The sequence below is a fragment of the Mixophyes fleayi genome, chromosome 9 (genome assembly GCF_038048845.1).
Source record: "Mixophyes fleayi isolate aMixFle1 chromosome 9, aMixFle1.hap1, whole genome shotgun sequence".
Taxonomy (NCBI): domain Eukaryota; kingdom Metazoa; phylum Chordata; class Amphibia; order Anura; family Limnodynastidae; genus Mixophyes; species Mixophyes fleayi.
The window spans coordinates 88,158,643-88,181,166 of NC_134410.1; the positions used below are offsets into that span (position 1 = coordinate 88,158,643).

The 22,524-nt window shown below is 40.8% G+C and overlaps 1 protein-coding gene across 2 annotated transcripts in view; it reads right to left on the reverse strand.

Annotated features, from left to right (window-relative positions):
- The window catches only part of PHKA1 (phosphorylase kinase regulatory subunit alpha 1), a 237,486-nt gene that overhangs the window by 181,587 nt on the left and 33,375 nt on the right, over positions 1-22,524 (reverse strand). For both annotated transcript variants that reach the window (XM_075184634.1, XM_075184633.1), the window contains exons 4-9: positions 4,566-4,613; positions 1,830-1,998; positions 930-1,012; positions 748-828; positions 421-519; positions 191-337 (exon numbers count right to left, since the gene is read on the reverse strand). In XM_075184634.1, coding sequence (XP_075040735.1) covers positions 191-337; positions 421-519; positions 748-828; positions 930-1,012; positions 1,830-1,998; positions 4,566-4,613 — 627 coding nt within the window. The remainder of the gene's footprint in view (positions 1-190; positions 338-420; positions 520-747; positions 829-929; positions 1,013-1,829; positions 1,999-4,565; positions 4,614-22,524) is intronic.

Sequence of the window (22,524 nt, forward strand, 5' to 3'; positions counted from 1 at the left end):
TTTTGCAGTATTGGTAAAGTCAGAATAGCTGCAACAGGCTGGATATGAAACATAGATATATAGATTATGGTAGTCAGCAGCACACTGATTATTTAAACGGAGAGATTTAACAAAGTAATGGATGCTATCTAGAAGGGTGGATAATACAATAGGATTAAACAAGAGATTTTATATTTGGGTCAGGCGACACCTGTAATTTGTCGATGATTTCCTGCTTAGTGATTTCCACCAGCTGCGGATCCTCCACAGCAAAAGCTGGAAATGAGATGACAGAAAGAACTCCAGCATCAATTTCCTTGGACGTAGAGGCTCTTGGAAGCATGGATTGGAGAATAGACTGGTAGAGAGGATAGAGATAGTCAATGTATTGCAAGGATCAATGACAAGGCTTGCAAAGAATAACCATAGCAATTATTGTACCTGACAATGCTGAACCTCATCAGACAACACATGAATAACAGACTGAGGTCCTCCCTTAGCACCAAACAAATTCAGATCATCCAACGTTTCCAGGGCAGCCTGGAAGACACAAAATTTATGAGGTTAAAGATTAGGAAAAATAGGTGTCAATCAGGGAACAGGAGAACATAAGTGAAGGGTAGAGATAGCATAAATGTAAATAATGAAAGTGTACCAGTTTCAGAACAGGAGAGGATAAAAGAAAGGTAGAGGATAAAAGAAAGGTAGAAGACAGTAGAATAAGAAACAGGGAGAGGGGCACATTATGTGGTACACTCCACTAGTCACCTTGGCCATTCCAACTGAGCTGGCATTTAGCTCAGAGATGCCCTGGTTTGTCTTGTCACCACGTTCCCACATCCCAAAGTCCTACAGAAATATACAGACCACATTACATAGAAACTTCAGTACATGATCCAATTATTCTATGTGATTTGTGAGCTATAACCTTCAGTAGGCAACACTCTTACCGCTGTTTTATATGCTGCTTCTATGTAAAACACCAAATTCTGTATAAAGTTCACCTCATCTAATGTGTAGATTATATGGAGACCTAAAAATAAGTAAAAATATTACAAATTGAATGTACATACTATAATATAAAAAAGGAACTTGTTTTCCTGTTCTTACTTTAAATAATATACTGAGTGTTTCTCAGAGAACATAAGAGGGAACAAGAAAACATGGGATTGTCTAAAAATAAAAGTATCTAAAAAACAAAAACAAAAAAAAACAAAAAGCAGGAATAATTCTGTACCCAGTGAGTTCTTAAAAACATAATTACTGGAACTATGTTTAACAGTAGAGCAAGTAATACTCAAAAGTAAAATTTTGCCCTGACTAGTTTATGCTAAAATACTGGGCTAACACTGCAATTTAGTGGACATAAGTAGAGTAGCATAGGTTATGTAAAGTCAAGATAGTAAAATTTAAATTTCAAAAAACATATTACAGTTACACAAAGCACCTTGTTTCAGTTTAAATTATTTAAATGGTTTTCCACCATTAGAAATATTTACTCTACTGACAATACTTGCCCTGCCACCAAATTAACTACATTCGTTTTTCACTACCATTATTCTAGGAGTTATTTATTTTTGTTGCCGTTTCATACAACAACACTGATGCAACTATATCAATGCACAGAGCTGAGCTATGTTATATTCAAGGGCAATGAAGATGAACCAATGCACAAAGTATATTTTTGTTTAAAAAGAATGGTGGAATGTGTGTGCAAATAAAAATCACATTTGTCAGAATGTGAAAAACCCTTAAACAATATATTAGTGCTGCATTAATAGCACTTTTCTATTTATGTTATACATTTATATAAGGTATCAGTCCTAGAAAACGTCACAGAGCTAGGTTACCAGATGTGGTCATCTGTGCCAGGAACAGCAGATAAATGGAAGTAGCATCAAGTTGCAGGTGACCCCACTGGTCATCTCCGACAACAGTGGAACAGGTACACGTGTTATATTTGGCATGTAGGGAATCCTTGGTACTCTGGCTGTATTTAAATTCTTCTATTTTGGAAACCTACAGAAAGTGCACATAATAAACAATTCTCAATTCATAGTGTATTCATGTTATACTAAAAATGTACAGGGTGTCACTCACCGGACTGTGAGTGCCTCTTCTCCCGTTGTTAGGAACCGTGGCCGCCCGCCATCCTGATGGTCTGCGCATGCGCAGCCTCTATGAACTCTTCAGACCTGTTGCTTTTAGTTAATTGGCTGATCAGGCAACACTCCCTATTTAAAGCACCTGTGGTCAATACCTCGTGGCCTGATCTTGGAGTCTCATTCCCTGTGAGTCTCTGAAGGTGTTCCTGTGTTTCCTCGTGTCTTCAGCTCCAGCTGATTCCTCGCTACTGCATTACCGGTTTCCAGACCGCTTCAACTCTCCTGTGTTTTATTGTGTCTTCAGTCCCAGCTGATTCCTCGCTACTGCACTGCTGGTTTCCAGACCGCTTCGACTCTCCTGTGTTTCATCGTGTCTTCAGTCCCAGCTGATTCCTCGCTACTGCACTACCGGTTTCCAGACCGCTTCAACTCTCCTGTGTTCATCGTGTCTTCAGTCCTAGCTGATTCCTGACTACTGCATTGCCGGTTGCCAGACCGCTTCAACTCTCCTGTGTTTCATCGTGTCTACTATTCCTGCTGACCTCCGCGAGAATCATCATTGCTCCTCTCGTGTTATGTTCTCTGTCTGTGTGCTTCACAGACACGGATTACCGCTACCACTCTCCTGTGGTCTCTACTCGTGTCGGCGTTCAGCCGCTCAGCTATCCCTGTGTTTCTCTCGTGACAGCCTGCTCAACTGAACCGCGGTATGCTTATCTTTAATTGACTTTACCAGTTTATTGCATATCCGCTTGGACTGTGTTCTGCTCATCTACGGAGTCCTCTATCTCACGAAGTTATAGATGCTATTGACTGTCTCATATGTCCTGGATCTCAGTAGTGACTTTGTATCTCCAAGCAGCGCTAGTCATTTGCTATTATATTATATATACCATTGGAATCAAGTTCCTTGTGCTCTCCGTGTTACCTTTGATGCTCCATTCATCTACCCTAGTGCCTATCCTCATCTATATATGCAGTGGTACAACTTGCTGAACGCAGACCACTGACTCCCTGTTTCCTATTGGCACCAGTTACAAGTTTCCTCACTATAAGCAGTGGTACAACTTGCTATACGCAGACCACTGACTTCCCCGTTACCTACTTGCACCTGGAACCTGTCCCATCATTACAAGCAGTGGTACAACTTGCTGTACGCAGACCACTGACTTCACTACCTCCTATCTATCCCTGGACATTCCTCTCACTATAGCAGTGGTACAACTTGCTGTACGCAGACCACTGACTTTCCTCACGTCTTCACGTCCATCAAGATCCTCGTGTTCATATTGTTTAACTCATAACCTGTTGCTGCTAGTCATAGACTTTCCTCTAGCATCCTCTCACCATCTGCTGATTCTCCTGTTCCGCTAGTCACCCTGCTACCAGAAGACCACTGTGTGCATACACTACTCTGGTAAGACTACATCTGGTGATATCCTGGGCAAAGACTCCTAGTGCCCGTGACACAGGGATTGAGCAAATCATTATACAAAGACGTAGATGATTTTAAGACGGTAGATAAAAATCCAATTATTTTGCATTTGGTTATTGAACATCATTAGATAATCATCATTACTTCTGCAACAGTACACCTATCAAGCTTGCAAAGTGTTTTTGTTACATTAAAGTGCAAGTAAGAAAACCACATAACATTTTTAGAAAATAAATCACATTGCATTTACAAATGCATCCAAGCTTTACTATTTAATCATGTATCTGTAACAAAGCTTGAAGTGGTTATCTTAAATCAAATGCATGTGATTTTCACATATGTAAATAACCACATCACACTACATTTAAAATGTGGTCCCATTGAGATGAATGTAAATTTTCAACTGTGTTAATGCGCATTAGACACACTGAAACAGAACAGTGTTCAAAAACACACTGCAGCACAATATGTTGCACAAATATGTACAGTTTCATTTGGTATGTTTTTATTTATTTAACAGTGGGCTACATATAAGAACTCAATACTTACACACTTGAGGCCTGAGTCATTAAGGAGAGCAAAGCATAAAAAAGGAGTAACAATTGCACCTGGGCAAAACCATGTTGCATTGGAGGGGGAGGTAAATTTAAAATGTGGCGACAGATTTATACTAGATCAACTTTAAATTTCAGTGTAATAATAGAGCTAGCAAGTATTTGTGTGATAGATGAAAAAACAGTCAGTATTTAACTTATGTGCAAAATAATAAACTAATTTGCACCCCTTAAATTGTAACATGGTTTGTCCCAGAGAACATCTACTCCTTTTTTGCCTTAATGACTCAGGCCCTTGGCCTGCTATAAGTATATTAAAGGAGATAGATATTTTTTTTAAATACATGTCCTACAACTGATGATTTGCAAAAATGTGTATTAATCCTTAAGCCTCATACCAATACATTTTATTTCTGGCATTTTTAACACTAATAAAAAATTCACCAATACCCATGTTATAAATTGTTATTTAAGGAGTGTGACCATATTTACCTGTCTCATCATACATTGCAAAAGACCTCTCATGAGCTTGACCACATTCTAAGGGGAATCAAAGCAAAAAGTCTATTAGTGGTATGAAGACTCAAACCTGGCAGAATCTATACTTAAATATTTTCATTTTGCTGCTGTCATGCGTGACCTAATTTTTTATTTTTTATTTATCTATTTTTTACATTTACCCTCACTCCATGGTCAGTTCACCTTAAAGAGAGTGGCAAAATACTTCTTACTGAGCAAACAAAAGTACATAAATTAAAAGAACAGAATTTGTTAAATTGTATCATCTCATCTGAGGATTATAGGTACCCATCTTAATTTAAAAATCTACCTTTATTTTTCATAATTAAAATAAATTTATAAAAAAAAAAAACACAACGAAAGAACAAAAGTAAAAAAGTGAATTTAAAACTGTTGAGTTTACTTGTAATCTCTTTCATATATTTTGATATATCTCCTAACTAAGCCAAAATTTAATTAAGTTTTTTTTGTCTGTTATAGCAATAGCTGCAATCTAGGTTCTTTTAGCTGTTGATCCTGATTTGTTACAACACTAAATAAATATTATGCTTGGATTCTTCAAAATATTTATAGAGCTGGATACAATTATTACACTTTACTCACTCATACCAGAGATCCAGATAAACTCCTGTGGAGGGCTAATTCATGTCCCTATCATGTAGGCTTATCCATCACTGGCTCAGTTTTCAAGTACCGTATTTGCCGGCGTATAAGATGACTTTTTTGCCATGAAAAACATGCCTCCAAGTGGGGGCGTCGTCTTGTACGCCGGGTGCACTTCAGTTGGGATAGACATAGCTGCCATAGTGGCCTTCCGATACTCGCCCGGTGCCCATAGTGGCCTCTCGATGCCCGCCCACCTCATTCTACATACCATCCAGTATCGCGCGGTATCCAGTGTGGCCACGGCGGGTCATCTGCGTGGCTGCGGCGAGCATCAGCAGCGATACAGGGGTGCCAGCCTTTTCGGCGTGACCGGCCCGTTCTGCCCGGCGGGAAGCAGCGGCGCTCCGGCCCGCCCCTTGTCTACGCAGCTCGCACATGCGGACTTGCGCACTAGTGCCAATTACAGGGAGATGCAGGGACTGGCCGGAGGCGCTGCGGTCGCGTTGTGGCCGTACAATGGTGACAATGACAGGTACTGTCTGACGAAGGGGGCGTGTCCCCAGAAACATGTTACCTATCCCGTGGTTTTGCTGATCCAATGTTTATACTCTTGATGTGTCTGTCATACTCCTTAATAAACTTGCACTGTTTTATGTTTATTGTACATGTTTGATAACATCAGCCTTGTGACAGTTTTCCTGCAAGTCATAAGCATTCGAATATAAATTAACATGTTGAAATCAAATCTGATGTTCTTTTACGTTTTATTTGGTGTGTGGAAGGTGTGCGGAAGAGGGGGTAGTCTTATACGGCGAGTATATAACAAACTATATTTTGAGTGGAAATGTTGGGGGGGTTGTCTTATACGCCCAGTCGATTTATACGCCGGCAAATACGGTATGTATCTGGTGATTTATTATCTACCTGGCAATGCTCCACTGAAACTCGGGGCTAATCAGGGCTAATTGATTTAGCTTAGCTGCTATGGTACTTAATCCAAGATTGAAAAGTTTTTAGCATTTAATGGTCATGGTTAAGAATATAATTTAGCATATTAAAGCCTGAATTTAGTCAGATAAACAAACACGCGTTTCATTGGGATAACTTTGTCAAGGCAGGCCAGTTTGAAATTGGAGTGGGACTTTTAAACTGCTTCTGCCCAATTGCTGGTTTTCATTATGCAGTTGTCCATTGGTTGGTACTTGGTGAAATATTAACCCTTTCTAATCCAAATTAAATAACATTAGATTTGTGATATCACTGTGTTTTTACTAATTATTATTATACGACAACAATGATGTATATCTTACTTCTAAAATTTACTTTTAATTCCACTATTAAGTATAGCAGTCATACAAAAAATCCTTTTACTTTACATTTCTTCACAACAAATAAACTTCATATACCTATCGCTTCAATTATTTCACATTCAAATAGAATGTCTCAATTGAGCACACATTCACTACACAAATCATGTTTAATGTATTAAACAAATTTTGTTGGCATATATTTGAATTAATTAATTTGGATAACTTTTTAATTTCTAATTCACATTAAATATTTATACTCCAGAAACGCACTATCAAATAAATATAAATATTTATAATTAATTTTCTATATGCTCTATTCATAAATAACAGGATATAACACTTGACTCATTGCTAAAATCACATGGTATAAAATAAAATCATATATATTCAATCTAACCTTCAAAAGTAGTGTTAAAACAAATTATATGATTATGTTTTAAATAATACTTGTTATAAACTAATTATTTTATCAATACCAAATTGTTAAGATAAAAGATTTACATACTTGTTTTTATTAATGATATTTATATCACAGTTCTCAGTTATAAATGATTATACCTGTTCTATTAATTATGCATAATAACAATTTGCCAAGCTAAAATATTGACAAACTTCTCCTTCTTAATGACATTTACTTAATCCCCAGTTTAGTAGGTTGAATACATTCTGGTGGATGATGCAAAGTACTATTTCAAACTATAAGCACTTCAAGTGACCAATTAGCTGTATGCCCGAATCACCAAATCATTGATATAAATGTATAAAATCACAAACAAGACTTAACAGAACTTAGTGTTTAAGACAAAAACAAGAAAGATGCATTTAATTAAATACTACTAATCGAGTGATAGAAGACCTGTTTGCAGCAAAAGACTGAAGTGTTTCTATCTGAAAAATGAGGAATGATACAACAGGGACAGTTTGTGCTGTGAAGAGAAGAACACATCTATTCCTAACCAAGACCATGAAATGCCAAAAACTTAAAAACTTGCCAAAAAAAATAATCAATGTAGGATTATGTAGGATTAAGTTTCATGATCAGCCCCGAGTTTCAGTGGAGCATTGCCAGACAGATAGAAAATCACCAGATACACACTTAAAAAACTGAGCCAATGATGGATAAACCTACATGATAGCGACACAAATTACAATAGCCAGTATCCCTCCAAAAGGAGTTTATCTGGCTCTCTGGTATGAGTGAGTAAAGTGTAATAATTGTATCCACCTCTATAACTAGATTTTATACTTATGTTAAATCCTTATCTTTTACTCCATTGGGGGCACCGGACATTGGGGTATTTCGAGTAGTATAGGAGCAAGGGCACTTTAAATTTCAAAACCTTTTAAGTGTAGCTCCTCCCCTTCCTCCACCATACACCTGCCTGCCGGAGCACTAATCAGTTGTTTTCTAACTAAGCCCCGCAGAACAGAGTATGAGAACACAAATATAACGAGAGAACCAAAGCGTAATAATGGGGAGGGCGTCCGGTGTCCCCCAATAGAGTAAGAGAAAAGGATTTAACATAAGTATAAAATCTAGTTTACTCCTTCCTCCTATTGGGTGACCACGGATATTGGGGGCATCCCCAATTCATCTTTTCCGGGTAGGGGGAGGCGGTGCACAGCATCTTCATCCCAAAACTGGCAACCGCAGATGCAAACACATTAAACTTGTATCAAGCCTGATGAATTACTGCCATAATCCATCTTTCAATAGATACCTTTGATACTGGCCACCCCCTTCTATGGGCCTCATATAGGACCAAAAGTCTGTCTAGGGAATATCACAAGTCCTCTGGACACAGGTCTTCAAAACTCTGACTACATCCAGATATTGGAGAGTCCTCTTCCTCTGGAGATCTACTGAGAACAAAAGCCGGAATAACTATGTCCTGGTTAAGGTGGAATTTAGAAATCACCTTAGGCTGGAATGAGGGTCTGGTCCGCAGAACCGTCCTTATGGAAAACCAGAAATTTGCAGGACAAACTGCCTTTATTAACAGATCGTCCAAATAGGGAATAATCCTGATTCCACTGGACCGTAGCAGAACCGCCATGATGGTCATGATTTTAGTAAAAACCCTTGGGGCTGTAGCCAGCCCGAAAGGAAGCGATCAAAACTGGAATTGGTGAAAATGAATGGCAAACCCCAGAAGGCAATGATGACCTTCCCAAATAGGCCTGTGTAGATTTGCATCTTTGATATCCAATATCATCATATACTCGTTCTTTTCCATGCCGTTCACCAATGATTTCAGGGACTCCTTCTTGAATCTGCCACCCTGAGCTGGGTGTTTAGGGTTTTCAGATTCAAGATGGGCCTGAATGAACATCCGATTTCCGAACAAGAAAAAGGTTTGAATAGAAATCTAAAGTCCTTTTGATGATTTGGGACCGAAACAACCAAGTATGGCCTGAACGGCAAGATGTTTTGTCTGGGCTGCGGGAAGCCCCGCGGTGAAAAATCTTCTTGAGGGAGGATCCAAGTAGGTCTATAAATGTACCCTCGCGCCACAATCCCTCTTACCCAGGCATCCGTGGTGGACTTAAACTACTGATTCCAGAAAATAAGTAAACGGGCTCCTACCACAGAAGAATCTGCGTGAGCAGAATGGCCATCATGCAGTGGATTTGTCAGGGCTTCTGGACCCTCAGGCTTGTCTCCCCCTCCGCAAATTTCCCCTCGGGTCCGACCTCCCACCTGTAATTTGCCTGCGGGGGGACTGGCCCCTAGACTTTCTGGATGAAAATTCTCTTGAGAATCGAAAGGAGCGAAAAGTGGCTGATCTAGATCTTGAGGTATTCATAGGAAGGAAAATAAATTTTCTCCCTGAGGCCTGGCTGATAATCTTATCTAGCTCAGGACCAAATAACACATCTCCAGAGAAAGGAAAAGACTCAAGGAGTATGCTTGGACTCAGTATCTGCTTGCCACGCTTTGAGTTAAATAGCAAGGCGACCTGAAATTGATGAAGCTGAAACTCTAGCTGCAATAAATCCAGCATCTAAGGCTGCTTCCCCAAAATATTCCGTGGCCCCCTGAACCTATTCCAGTAAAGGCAACAATTCAGATCCAGGCCTAACCAGTTTTCAGGCCTTCAGAAAGCTGTTCTGCCCACCTCTTTACTGCCTTGTTAACCCATGCAGAGGCTACAATGGGTCTTAGAGAAGCCCCTGCCACCACAAAAATAGATTTAAGCTTACATTCCACCTTTACGGTCTGAACCATTTTTAATGTTCGCAGCATTTGGAATGGGAATTGTTGTTGCCTTAGACAACCTTGCTACTGAGGCATACACCTTAGGTGGTACCTCCCACTTTACTGTATCCTCTAATGGAAAAGGATAACAGTACTGCAGTTTACCTGAAACTCATGTCTGGTCCATGCCTCACCCGGCAAATTCTCAAGCTGGTGAGAAGAAGGAAAAGATATACCCTTCTCAGACTTCCTCTTAAATAATCAGGTTCCCATAATATCCGGAACTTTTGCATCCTCAATATCCAGTACCAGGCGCACCGTTTGAATTAGTTCATCAACTCCCTGTCGAGTAAAAAGAAATTCTTCAAAATAAGAAGTATCCTTCTCAGAACCACCAACAACTTCATCCACTTCCAAGGAGAGATCATCAGAATCTGATCCCAATTCCCGCTGGGGAACTAAACATCTGTGTTTGCGAGAGGCCAAAGGTATGGCAGGATATAACATCCTTCCTAGGAAGAAAGAAACTCTAGTTAAACCCTGCACAGAGGTTGCCAAATTTCTGGCCCATAAAGGCTTCTCCTGGACTGCCTCCATGGGACACACTAGCCTTTGGTTAGGCCTCAATCCTCCACTATCTACCCCTGAGGCTGAGGGGATTTGGGAAGGATTCCTTTCACGAGAACGGATGAGCTGAGCAATCTCAACAACAGCATTAGCTAAAAACTTAGCCCAAGCAGGCTCCACTACATCAATACTCAGGCACAGACCGCAACAAAACCTCCAGCTGACAATCTGCATAAAGGACATTTGCGCCTGACTGCCCCAGAAGTAATTTAACATGGCATTAACAACATGTAATTTTTTACAGACGTAATTTTTACAGTCTTTGCTCCAGTAGAACTCCAGTTATCAGACATAGCAGAAAAGGCAGAGAAGAGAGTAAACAACAAACAGAACACTTAGCAAACTAAAGAAAAATGAACCTGTGTAACAGATCTAGGCCTAGTAGCAGAGTTAGCATGGAAGGGTAGAGGAGGGCTTAAAACAGTTCTGCTACTTCTGGCATGCCTCGGTCACAGTGAAAGAGCATGCTAAGGAGGAGGGTCCAAGGTTCACCTTATGAAGAAAAAACTCCTCCCCTAGGCCCAGCAAAAAGATGAATCCAAACACCTGACGCACGGAGAAATGATAGTTAAATGGAGGATGAGAGTAAAGCAGTGTCTGCAGCTGTAGAGATCAATGAGATCTCAAAAACAGAAACTACAAAAAAAAACCACTTACAACAGCGCTGACTACTGAGATACATACCATCCAATAATAGATCCGTGCAGTGATAGAATAAAACCCTTTATTAATAAAACCATATAAAACAAAGGCAACCACTGGCCAGTGGAAAAATTGCACATATAAATGTGAGACTATGAAAATATCAAATAAACATGCTGCAGCAATCAAATGATAATGTCAAATCTGATTGATCCCTCAATGATTATATAACATGATGAAATTGTCCCGCAGCGTGTGAATCACATAGTCCAATGACCCAATAATAGCAGGCACGAAGTGAAACGATGAAAAGAGTAGTGTGACCACACTGGTAATCACTATAGTTGATATCACCATTAATAGAAGAAATATTGACTTCTGTAAATCGTGTACAAATTGCACAGTGGTAGGCGACAGCCGTCAATCCCGGTAATACAGTCCCATTAAAGACATTGATCTCACTCACTGGATATATAATCGGTACTATACAGACCTGGTCCGATGTTTAGTCCCGTAATTAGGTCTGCAAGTATATATACCTCAGTGGGCAATAGAGCTGCATAGGGCCCGTGATGTAGCCGTAGCTCTGTACATCGGCTTGAGAGTGTAGACTTCAATTTCGGCTGTACACAGCCGTAATGCCGCTGGTGGATATGGATCTCGCGGCTGAACGATCTTCACCAAAAACCACTTGCTGGAACTATGCGGTAGGATTGCTGGGTCAGTGAACTGGACAATCAGGGGCGGATTGGCCATAAGGCTTACCGGGAATTTTACCGGTAGGCCGGGGACGTAATGAGGCCGATTGCAGGCTGCTTGATTTTTTTTACATCTTTTTTTACTCTTTTTTTTTTGTAACATTGGGTGTTCGTCGACAATCAGGGCCAGCCTAACATGGACAGCGGATCAGGGGTGTCAGTGGGGGAGCATCGCTGTGGCTGGTCCTTGCAGCTTGTGGCCGCTGAACTTGTCTTAAACCTGGCGCCATCCTCGTCTTATCCAATAATAAACAAAGGCATTCATCTCTCGGTGGAGGGGCGTGGTGTGGTCACTCTCTGGATCCCCTGTGCGGTGAGCTGTCAGTGTCTCCGGCTGCAGTCATGTTGGTGGTGGGAATTGGTCTGGGCTTCCAGAGTTGCTGCGTCGTGGTAGCCAGAGCCGGAGGATTGAGACTGTGGCGAATGAGTACAGCGACCGCAGCAGCCCGTGAGTATACCTGGCGCCGCCATGTTGCCTGCTATTAGCTGCGGTGCACATGTTGCTCGTTGTCCACTGCCATTATTACTGACACAGGTCAGAGATAGCCGATCCAGGGTGATGTGTCTAAATGACCCCTTATCATAAGCTGCTGCCCATAAGGTGTCTGTGTTCTTGTGAGACTGACATGCTTTTCTTTCAGAATGTATAGAATCAAATCTACTCTTTCAAAGAGAGATCTCTGCTATCATTTGCTTGATGGCATGTATTTTGTAATTATTTATTGTAGGTAGTGATCACATTTCAGTATTGAGCACCCTGTTTGCTGTATTTGTGTCTCTCTCTCCCTTTCCTGTATTCTATTGTGGTTCACCTTTGTGTTCTTTAGACTCAGTTTGCTCCCAATGGCACACTATTTGGATTTGGTGAATGCAGATTACCCAGCATTTCAGATGTGGTTTAATAAACCCTATGGAGGAAGTGCTGAAAGTATACATGATTGTTCAGTATGAAAACTGGACTGAAGTAAATGCAGTTTATTTTGTTGTCTTGTGTCATGTTCCATCCAGTGATCACTCTGCTTGTGTACTGTTGGCACTATGTTAACCTGCAGTACCAGTTAAGATGCATTTGCCAATTAGTGAATGTAGCTCAGACAGAACTGACCAGAAAAGGAGGGATAGCATTCATATGGGCCTCTACCAATCCGCTTACTGTTGAAAAATATTCCTCTGCTGTGCATGCACATTCGTCACACCAACTAAACAGCTTTTAACTGTTCTACAGGTAACTAGTGGAAGGAGATGTTGACCAAAACGATCAGTCTTTTTTTTTTTTTTTCTTTTTTTTCGGTTTACAAAGTAAATGCAAATGTTGATTTGCTATATAGCAGGTGTCAATGTTATGGCAATGTAATGGGAGTGAGGACAGGGGAGCTTATGACAATGTAGTGTGTGTTAATGTAGTGTGTGTGGGCAATGGGGCTTATGTCAGTATAGTGTGTGTGGGCAGGGGTCATATGGCAATTATACGGGGGTGAGGGCAGGAGGGCATATGGCAATGAAATGGGTGTGAGGGCAGGGGGGCTTAGTGCAATTAAATGGGGGTGAGGGCAGGGGGGCTTAGGGCAATGAAATGTGGGTGTGAGGTAGGTGGCGACTAATGGGTGATGGTGGGGCAATTTAGTTTAATAGTGGGGCCTATTAATTTAAGATGAGGAGGCAGGACTTTAATTGAATGCGAGGCTGAGATTTGAGCGGAGGGCTATTTATTAAATGTGAATTTGAATAATTTAATGACAAGGGATGGTTTTGGAAAAAGGTTATATTTATTAAACTTAAATCCTATTTATTTCTGGGCCTATTTGGAGGTAGGGAAATAGGTTAATTTATCAAATGTGAATACTATTATTTTAATGGGGCTGGAGGGAGGGCTAATTAATAAACGTGTGTGCGATTGATTTAACGCCAGGGCTCATTGGAGTTTTCTTAATTTCATGTACCCATTTTTTTTCCAGATATGACTCACAGCATTCCAGGATCCAGACAAGCAGCAACTGCGCTTTCACAGGTAGAGAAAGCGACAAGAACAGGACACACATACTCAGGTACATACAGTGGGTGCACAGACACAGACACAGTGGGTACACACACATAATGGGCCCCGCCTACCCTTTATTTGGCCCCGCCCACATGAGGCCACTTTCAGACTCTTTTCCAGGGCCACTTTAAGTTTCCAATCATCCCCTGTGGACAATCCTACGGCTCAGTGCACCACTGAGCCAATGGATTGTTTTGAAGAATCCAAGCATAATATTTACTTAGTGTTGTAACAAAACCAGGGATAACACATAAAAAACCTAGATTGCAGCTATTGCTATAACAGACAAAAAACAAATTAATTACATTTTGGCTTAGTTAGGAGATGTATAAAAATATATGAAAGATTACAAGTAAACTCAACCGTTTTAAATTCACTTTCTTACTCTCTGTTTTTCTGAGTTTATTTTAAATTATGAAAAATGAAGGTTATTTTTTTAAATTAAGATGAGGATCTACAATCATTACGGGATGATACAATTTTGATTGCACTACATTTAACAAATTGTATTCTTTTCATTTCTGTATCTATCTCAGTAGCACCTCAAAAGGTCATATAGATATGTAAGCTAAATAGAGAAAATGCTGACTACTTTGAATAATGGTCTTTTCAATATAAACGGATGCATCATTTTTTCTTCTATATTGAGCAAATATCTGTATAAACAGTGAGTTCTGATGTTACTGCTTAAGTGTTCATTAGGAGAATGAGTATAAGAAATTAAGCACCCCTATTGTAATTTATTATGGATATTACAAGTCATCTCAGATTTTTGTAACCGGTAAAGCACTTGGCCTGCACCTGTATGTTCATGGAACTGCTCAGTGACTTATAATAAATACCCTTTTAGGTAGGTTTTAGTGAAAGAAGTGCAGAACTCTGTGTAATATGTGGAATTTAGTAGAATGTGCAGGGGTATTATGTTGTAAAGGGGTAATATAGTGTAATGTATGCATGCATATAACAGTGTATTTAAGGCTATAATTGTAACCCAGTGCTGGTCAAATTCCAGGTCATGGCACCCTGGTGACCTGAGTATGCCACTGTTCTGATGCCCCATCCATACACATTTAAAGTGGACTGCTGACGGAACAATCTCAAGTACATCAACCGGAAACTATTTAAAACTGGCTGTCGACAGTCATGTCTCCTATGCACAGCATTAAGTGACGTCAGGTTATTACAGCAGCCAAAAAGTTTTTTCTATATCTCCTGAAAATCCTTGTCACTGCTAACTGGAGTTTCTATTTAGAAGTACAGCTCCTGCAACTAAAAATCACAGCAATACAAAAATGTGCATGGGAGGTATTTAAACCATGCACCAGTACTAAATTGTTCCCGGCTTCTGCAGTAGTGAGGATAGTGGGGGACAAGGATTCTGTGGCTAGTACGCTATTGAAAACGAATGCTCTATGGGCTTATGAGGCAAAAGTGGAATTTTTTTGCATAAACAAGATAGTATACTTGCAAAGAAGGTAAATTCTACAGTCCAAACAAATGTGAAGTATGACGGTGGGAATATCACAGTTTGGGGCTATTTTGCAATGTCAGATGCTGGACTGTTTGCAATGACTGATGGAATAGTGAATTATGGATTCTACCAGCAAATTCCACCACATACAGTCAATTGATACTTAAGAGTGTGTTGTTCATGTCAGGGCCCCCCCCCCAAAAAAAAAACACATGCGAGAGCTTTGTTTCGGCAGCGCTGTCCTATACAGCAGCTGCGGCACTGTCAAAGAAGAGTTTGCGGCGGTGCTGTATACAATACAGCACCGCCGCGGACGCTTCTTTGACAGCGCCACGGCTGCTGTATAGGACAGTGCCACTATGGTTGGCACTTAGTTAGCGGAGGGGGGGGGGGGTTTCTGGAGACCCAGAAACCCCCCCCCCCCCCCACGTGCGTCACTGCATGTGGTAAGAAAATGGACATAGACACAAGTAAATTCATGACAGAGCTGCTAAAGCAGAAGAAATATTTTATATTTGAAAGGTTGACTGAAATAATTTATGTACTGAACCGAACAGTTCATGCCAGACGCACTAAAACACTAAAGAGTTAACGCTAATCAGCCAAAATACCTCACTGCTGGCGAAGTGTCTGGAGTTACTAAATGTAAACATTCACAAACTCTTTTCCAGCAAAAAGTGCATGTTGGAGCCATGTGGTCAATGTGATCCATTCAGCACTAAAACCATTTAAGAACGATAACCTGGAGCACACCATAATGGTTCCACCATAGGACAATCAGGAGGCTACCTGAGGAACATTTCAATTTACTTAAGGGGCATACGAAAGCATAGCGTTTCAGGGCTTACCTGATGCTCCTTGACAGGTGTATTAAGCAATATATTACAGAACGAGAGTCATACACTAAGACCAGATCTCTTATGCTGTTAAAATCATAATCATTTTGAATCAATGTAAAGAGATAATTCTATAATATTAAAGGGTTCACAAATAATCTTTAACCTGTAAACTAAGTGTTTAGTGTTGTGATATTCATTATAATTTGGCACTAGTTTTTTGGGAGTTGACCACTCCCTACAAAGGTGCTGCAGGCTTTATAAGATGGAGGTTCAGGGGAAGGTTTTAAATGGAACACCCTGAATGTAAATTTGTATCACTAGCTTAGGGACTCACCTACCTGACGTCCGGCAGGTGAGCTTAACCCCAATATAGCTATATTGTGCACAAAATTCTCCTTTATGTTTATGCTGACACAGTGATTTTTAAATTCTGTTTGTTTCTGAGCGCCGGACAACATTTTTCTTTTATTTGCACTTGCACATTGGTCCTATTTGTCCTTGGCTGCCGTTTCAAATGATTTTATACACTTGTACACATTTCATTAAATTTAAAGAAGCGCCCTTTTTTCCTTTCACTATTTTCTAGTTTTTTGGGAGTTGACCACTCCCTACAAAGGTGCTGCAGGCTTTATAAGATGGAGGTTCAGGGGAAGGTTTTAAATGGAACACCCTGAATGTAAATTTGTATCACTAGCTTAGGGACTCACCTACAGGAGATGCCTTGACGTCCGGCAGGTGAGCTTAACCCCAATATAGCTACATTGTGCACAAAATTCTCCTTTATGTTTATGCTGACACAGTGATTTTTAAATTCTGTTTGTTTCTGAGCGCCGGACAACATTTTTCTTGTAAATTGAATATGTAGCTGCCTTAGTTGCTGTAGCCCAATATCCACTCCACCTCCTGTTTTATATTTGCGCTCATTTAAATGAAAAAAAAAAAAATTTGGATTTTTATTTGAAGTCAGGAGTGATTGAAAATGCAACATGTTTATGCATATAAACCATTCCCCAAAAATATTTTCTTTCTTGCTGGAAATATTTGCAAGCAGGATTTGTTTTACAAGTATATAAGCATTCTTTTCAGAATATGACTCTTGTTGGCCTACATTGGCTTCCTTTAGCATAGTCACACAGATGCACCCCTACCTGGTGCCACCTTCATTAAAATCTTTTATAAAATTAGGAAGTCAGGATGTGTTGTCTTTTCGTTCCTCTCCACCTCTTTCCCTTGGGTTTGTAATCCCCCTCTCTTTCCCATCCCCTTGCTGAGCAGACATTCGAAAGAATTAAGCATGTGGTTAGGTATCCAGAAGAAATGCACCTACTACTTCTCCACTGAAGAATCATTGACCTCTCAATACCCTGAACACATTGCAAGAAGGTGTTCCTTTAGTCCTGTAAATTACAGGTAAAACATGTTATTAGTACAAGCCCACACAAAAATTCACACCTTGGGTATCCCCTGACTTTAGAAAGCACATTCTTAAGGAGAAGACCTGACAGACACCTAATTTGCTTCCTAGAGTTAGAGAATTAGTCTTATTGCTTAAAGATAAGCTCCCTTTATATACCACAAATAAGGAACAGGAGCTAGGGACACAATAATATGACAAAATTATTAATCTACGCCACAAATATTCTATGAAATGTCAAATCCAAGTATTGTAATTAAAGTATTCTTGCTACTGAAGGCAGACTGATGCCTTTAGGACATGTGAAACAGCAGTAGGCACACATGCTCCATATAGTAATCATGCCCAGCTACTGGACAGATGTACATAAAGAAACAATTACAAATTTTGTAGTAACACAGATCTGAATTTCCATCTGAACCAATTCCAAATCTCAATCTACATAGAGTCTCCACTGATACATATTTTAAACGCAGCTAAGTTATATAAAATTCTAAAATTTTATAAAATCTTCACCCAGATTCTTCAAAGACAGGCTTTGTGGTGTGTGTGAAAGTTGAAAAGACAAACAGGATTATAGTACTCAACGTCATATATCAGGTAAACAATTGAATATTTGACTCTCATCCGTGCTAAATATCCCATATATGAACCTCAAGAGGGCCTGTAACAAGCATTACAACTTGTTTGAAGAGCTAAATTGAATATTCTCCATTTCACTGCAAGATGATGACACAGAGGAATGTATATATTAGTCATTGTTATCCATCTGTGCAAACTATGAGCTACTAAAGTAATTAAGGTAACAAGTGTTGGGTATGCCAGTTCATTGTCATATTTGTGGCCCTTTCTGAAACTGGCTGTTCAACAAGGACATATGTATGTAATTTATGGATGTCCACATACTTTTGACCATGTGCTGTGTGTATACAATACAAAAATATATATCTAATCATATAGGATTATCTATTCGTACTGTATGCATATATAGCAGAATATGTGCATACGTGGCTGGATTCAAACTATATAGTTTGTGTGGTTGAAGTCCCATGTCTAGGATATCTGCTATGGTCTCAATGATTAGTAACACACCTAACACAGAGTTAATTTAGAACAGAAAATTAATTGAATTGTCTGGTTAACCAGGAAACTACCTTTGAGAGTGGTTAATTAACCCCATCAGTGCTAAGGACGAGTCCCATTTACTCTTAGCACGAAGGAGATTCAAAGAAGTTAAAATAATACTTGCCTGTCTCCCACATCTTTTTTTCCTGTCGGTGGTGGACAGGGAAGATCAGGGCTTAATGAGGTCATTGCACCGATGTACAAGGATGTCATTAAGCCCAGCCCCCTTATCTACTGTCTGCAGAAAAACAGGCAGGGGGTGGGGGAGAGGACACCAATTGTGCCATGTCTCCCACATCTTGGCACCTAGAAACTAACGGGGCCACTTGTTTGAAAGAGAGGATTCAACAATTAAAAGATAGTATCTGGTAACATGTTTGATCACCAGACATTAACACCATATACTACAGAAACCATAAAAAAAGATGAGAGCAGGGGGAGCTATAATTCCCAGATCTTTCCCATTCTGGCTTTAATAAACTTATTTAATGTGGCAGCTTCAAAATAGTTTTTAAAATGGAATGCTTTGTTGGGCTACTGATATTTTTCCTACACATTTCATTAAAAACTGTGCATACTAAAGGAAAAAAAAAAATCACAACTCCTCCCCTTCCACCTTCATACACCACACGTTCAGTTTTTTTAAACTGTCCTTCAGCAGGAGCCATGTTAGGAGCTGCTGTAGATTCTTTTCTTTTTAATATCGGCCGCTTAGACGACTGTGGATAGTACCACAGTGGGAATCGGAGGTGCAGAGTTGTGCCTCTGATGCCGCCTCCCTGCGCCCAACATTGGACGGCCCCGGGGAACCGGTAATTTCCATAAGATATAGTGACGGAAGGTCCTGTGGAGTGACTGCAGGAAGCGGTCTATGGTAGGTAAACTTACTTAATTAAAGCCACGCTGATGCTCCAAGTATAGGGGCTGTATTTTATTAGGAAATGGCAGTTATTAGTTAGCCTAGGGCCAGGTCAGGTAGGGGTTACTATGACAGTAATGACCCTGCTAAGCACTAGTTTGGTCTGAGGGAGCCGTCCTTCAGAAAAGCAGCCATCTTGATGCTGGGACATAGTGGGAGGGGTTTTATCCCTGAAAAGGTGGATCCTTAGTCCCTACTCTTTGGCATGCTCCATAAGTATATTTGAAGAATGCCAAAAGTAGCAGACCTCTCCAAATCCAGCTGTCCCCTGCTATACCACTGGTGCCTTAAGTTATAAATTGAGGATGGTTTATGAATGATTTTCAACTCGGATTCACTTTCAGGTTCACTTTCTTATGTTTGATTGTTTTCCGTTTATTCTATTCTAAATTCTCTGCCAAAGTTCTTCCAAAGCTAAGTAGCTTCTGTAAAGATTTGTACATGCTGTAAATGCCATGTTAATTTACCCCTGGACAGTCAGACGCAGTTGTATTATGCTTAGCCTGCCAATGTGAGAATCATGTGCCATGAACGCCGAAAGGCTCTTGTACCAATAACCTTTCTGGGCAATCTCAGCAATCACACTTTAGCAAATGTGATTTATTGAGATTGCTCAGCTGACTCGTTCTCGGGAGGAGTCCTTCCAAGATTTCCTTGGGTACAGACAGAGATTTTTGTGGACATGTGACCCCTTGGTCATGATTGTGGGTTCAATGGAGACATCCCAGGAGGAGTCTGTATAGCTGAGTAGTCTTGCGACTTCTGTGCAGGGACTAGTTCAAGTGTCCTCCTGCTTAGAAAGAATGTTGGGATTATGCAACGCCTTCTGCCTCTCTCAAACACAGACGTATGTTTCCCCCCCTCCCCCATCATGAAATTGAGTCATACAGGTTCTCCCAAGAGGAGGGTGATGTAGCTGGAGGATCGAATCTAGAAGATTCTTAATACTTTGAACAAGATCCTTATAGTCGGCAAGGAGCGAATGATCCAATACCTGTGCACCAGGTATTGGACATCCAAGACACAGAAGTTCTGGATGTTTTGGAAACTTCCCTATTTAAATGGAAGGCAAAGAAAACTTTTTTTCCTTCCTCTTCCCAGCTAGATGATTTGCTAGGTGAGGCATTGACCACATCAGACCATAGGTTCCAAGGGTTCTGTATGCTGCAAAATTGTTATCCTCTTTCTGTGGAGGATACAGTTAAATAGAAAGTGCCTCCTAATGGATGCCTCTGTAGCAAGGTTGTTCAAGATAACCACAATTCCCATTCCCAAAGTGACGAACATAAAGAATGGTAAGGTTGAAAGCATTCTTAAGTCCACTTTTGTGGCTGCAGAGGCCACTTTGCAACCCATTTTAGCTTCTGTATAGGTTAACAAGACTGTGGAGAGGTTTGAGAAGGCCCGATACTTGGTAGACTGGGGTCTGAATTGCTGCCTTTTGTGGAGCAGACTCAAGGAGCCACAGAGTATTTGGAAGATGCGGCTCTAGATTCCGAACTGATTAGAGTTAGGATCTCACACTCTCTGGCTAAAAGCCTGCAAAGTTAATGTGGAATTTATACAGACTCTAGAGTCACTTCTTTTCTCTGGGGATGTATTATTTGTGCCAGAGCTAGATAAAATTATTAGCCAGGCTTCAAGGGAAATAAGTGTGTTTCTTTCCATTCATGCTCCTCCCCCTTCTTAAAATCGAGGAGACCACTGGTGTCTTGGGGCCGGACTCCTGGAGGTCTTCTCTGCTCAGTGGCCCCTTTTGTGGGGTATCCTCTTACTCCCGCCAGGGAATCTGACTGCATTGACAAAGTTATACCCTTGCAATGCCAGACTCCAGCAAAACAACCGTCTATTCTTCCAACTGTTTTTGCAACCAGTATAGTGGGTTATGGTCTGTGAGGATGGTGAACTACTGGCCATATAGTTAAGGTTTCAACTTCTTTAGAGCCCACACAGCCAGGCATTCTCTCTCTGTAGATATATAGGACATTTCTCTATCTTGCCCATGCTCCCCCAATTGACTCAGGACAGCACCCAACCCGCGCCCTGAGGAATCAGTCTGCACCAGAAACCTTTTTCTAAAATCTGGGGCTCTAGGACTGTGGACTGAACCAATGCTGTTTTTAAAATCGTCAGGGATTCTTCAAAAGTGTGGGTCCACTCAATCTGCTTACTGTACTTCTTCCTAGTTAAGTCAGTTAGGGGTTTGGCGATGGTACTATACTGGGCCACACATTTTTGCAATACATAGCGAGTCCTAGGAATGCTCACATATGCCTCCGGTTAGATGGTTGGGGCCACTGAGCTATGACTTCAACTTTGTCTGGTTCTGGCCGAATAAAGCCCCCTCAAACTCTGTGTCCCAGATATTGTACCTCTGCCATCCCCATGTAACATTTGTCAGGGTGTATAGTAAGCCCTGCATGTCTGATTCTTTTCAGGACCTCTGCTACTTGTACGTTGTGCTCCTCCCACGCTTGGCTAAAAATGGCATCTAGGTAGGTAAAGTCCTAAACCCCAGCTGGGTGATCATCAACCATCCTCTGAAATGTGGCGGGGGTATTCTTTATCCCAAAGGGCATGGTTGTCCATTCAAACAAGCCCAGTGAGGTGATGAAAGCTGATCTCTCCTGAGCCTCCTTGATAATGGGGTGTTTGCCCAGATTGAAAGTGGACACAAACTTGCTGCCCAGGGGCTTTTAGACTTCACAAATCACCCCTAAGGCTAACATTTCCTGCATCAGGGGCCTGACTTGGTTCAGCACTGTGGGGGTCATCCTATATGCCATTTACCAGATTGGTTTTGCCCCCCCCCCCCCCCCCCCAGGTCTACATGGTGAGTGGCCAGACGGGTATAGCCTATCTTGCCAGTGAAATGAGCCCTCTCTCCCTCAAACACCCTTCTCATCTCCTGGTTCTGTCTCTCCGTTAGCTGTTCCCTGATGTTCACTACTTCCACCCCTCTAGTACTTTTTGCTATCTCCAGA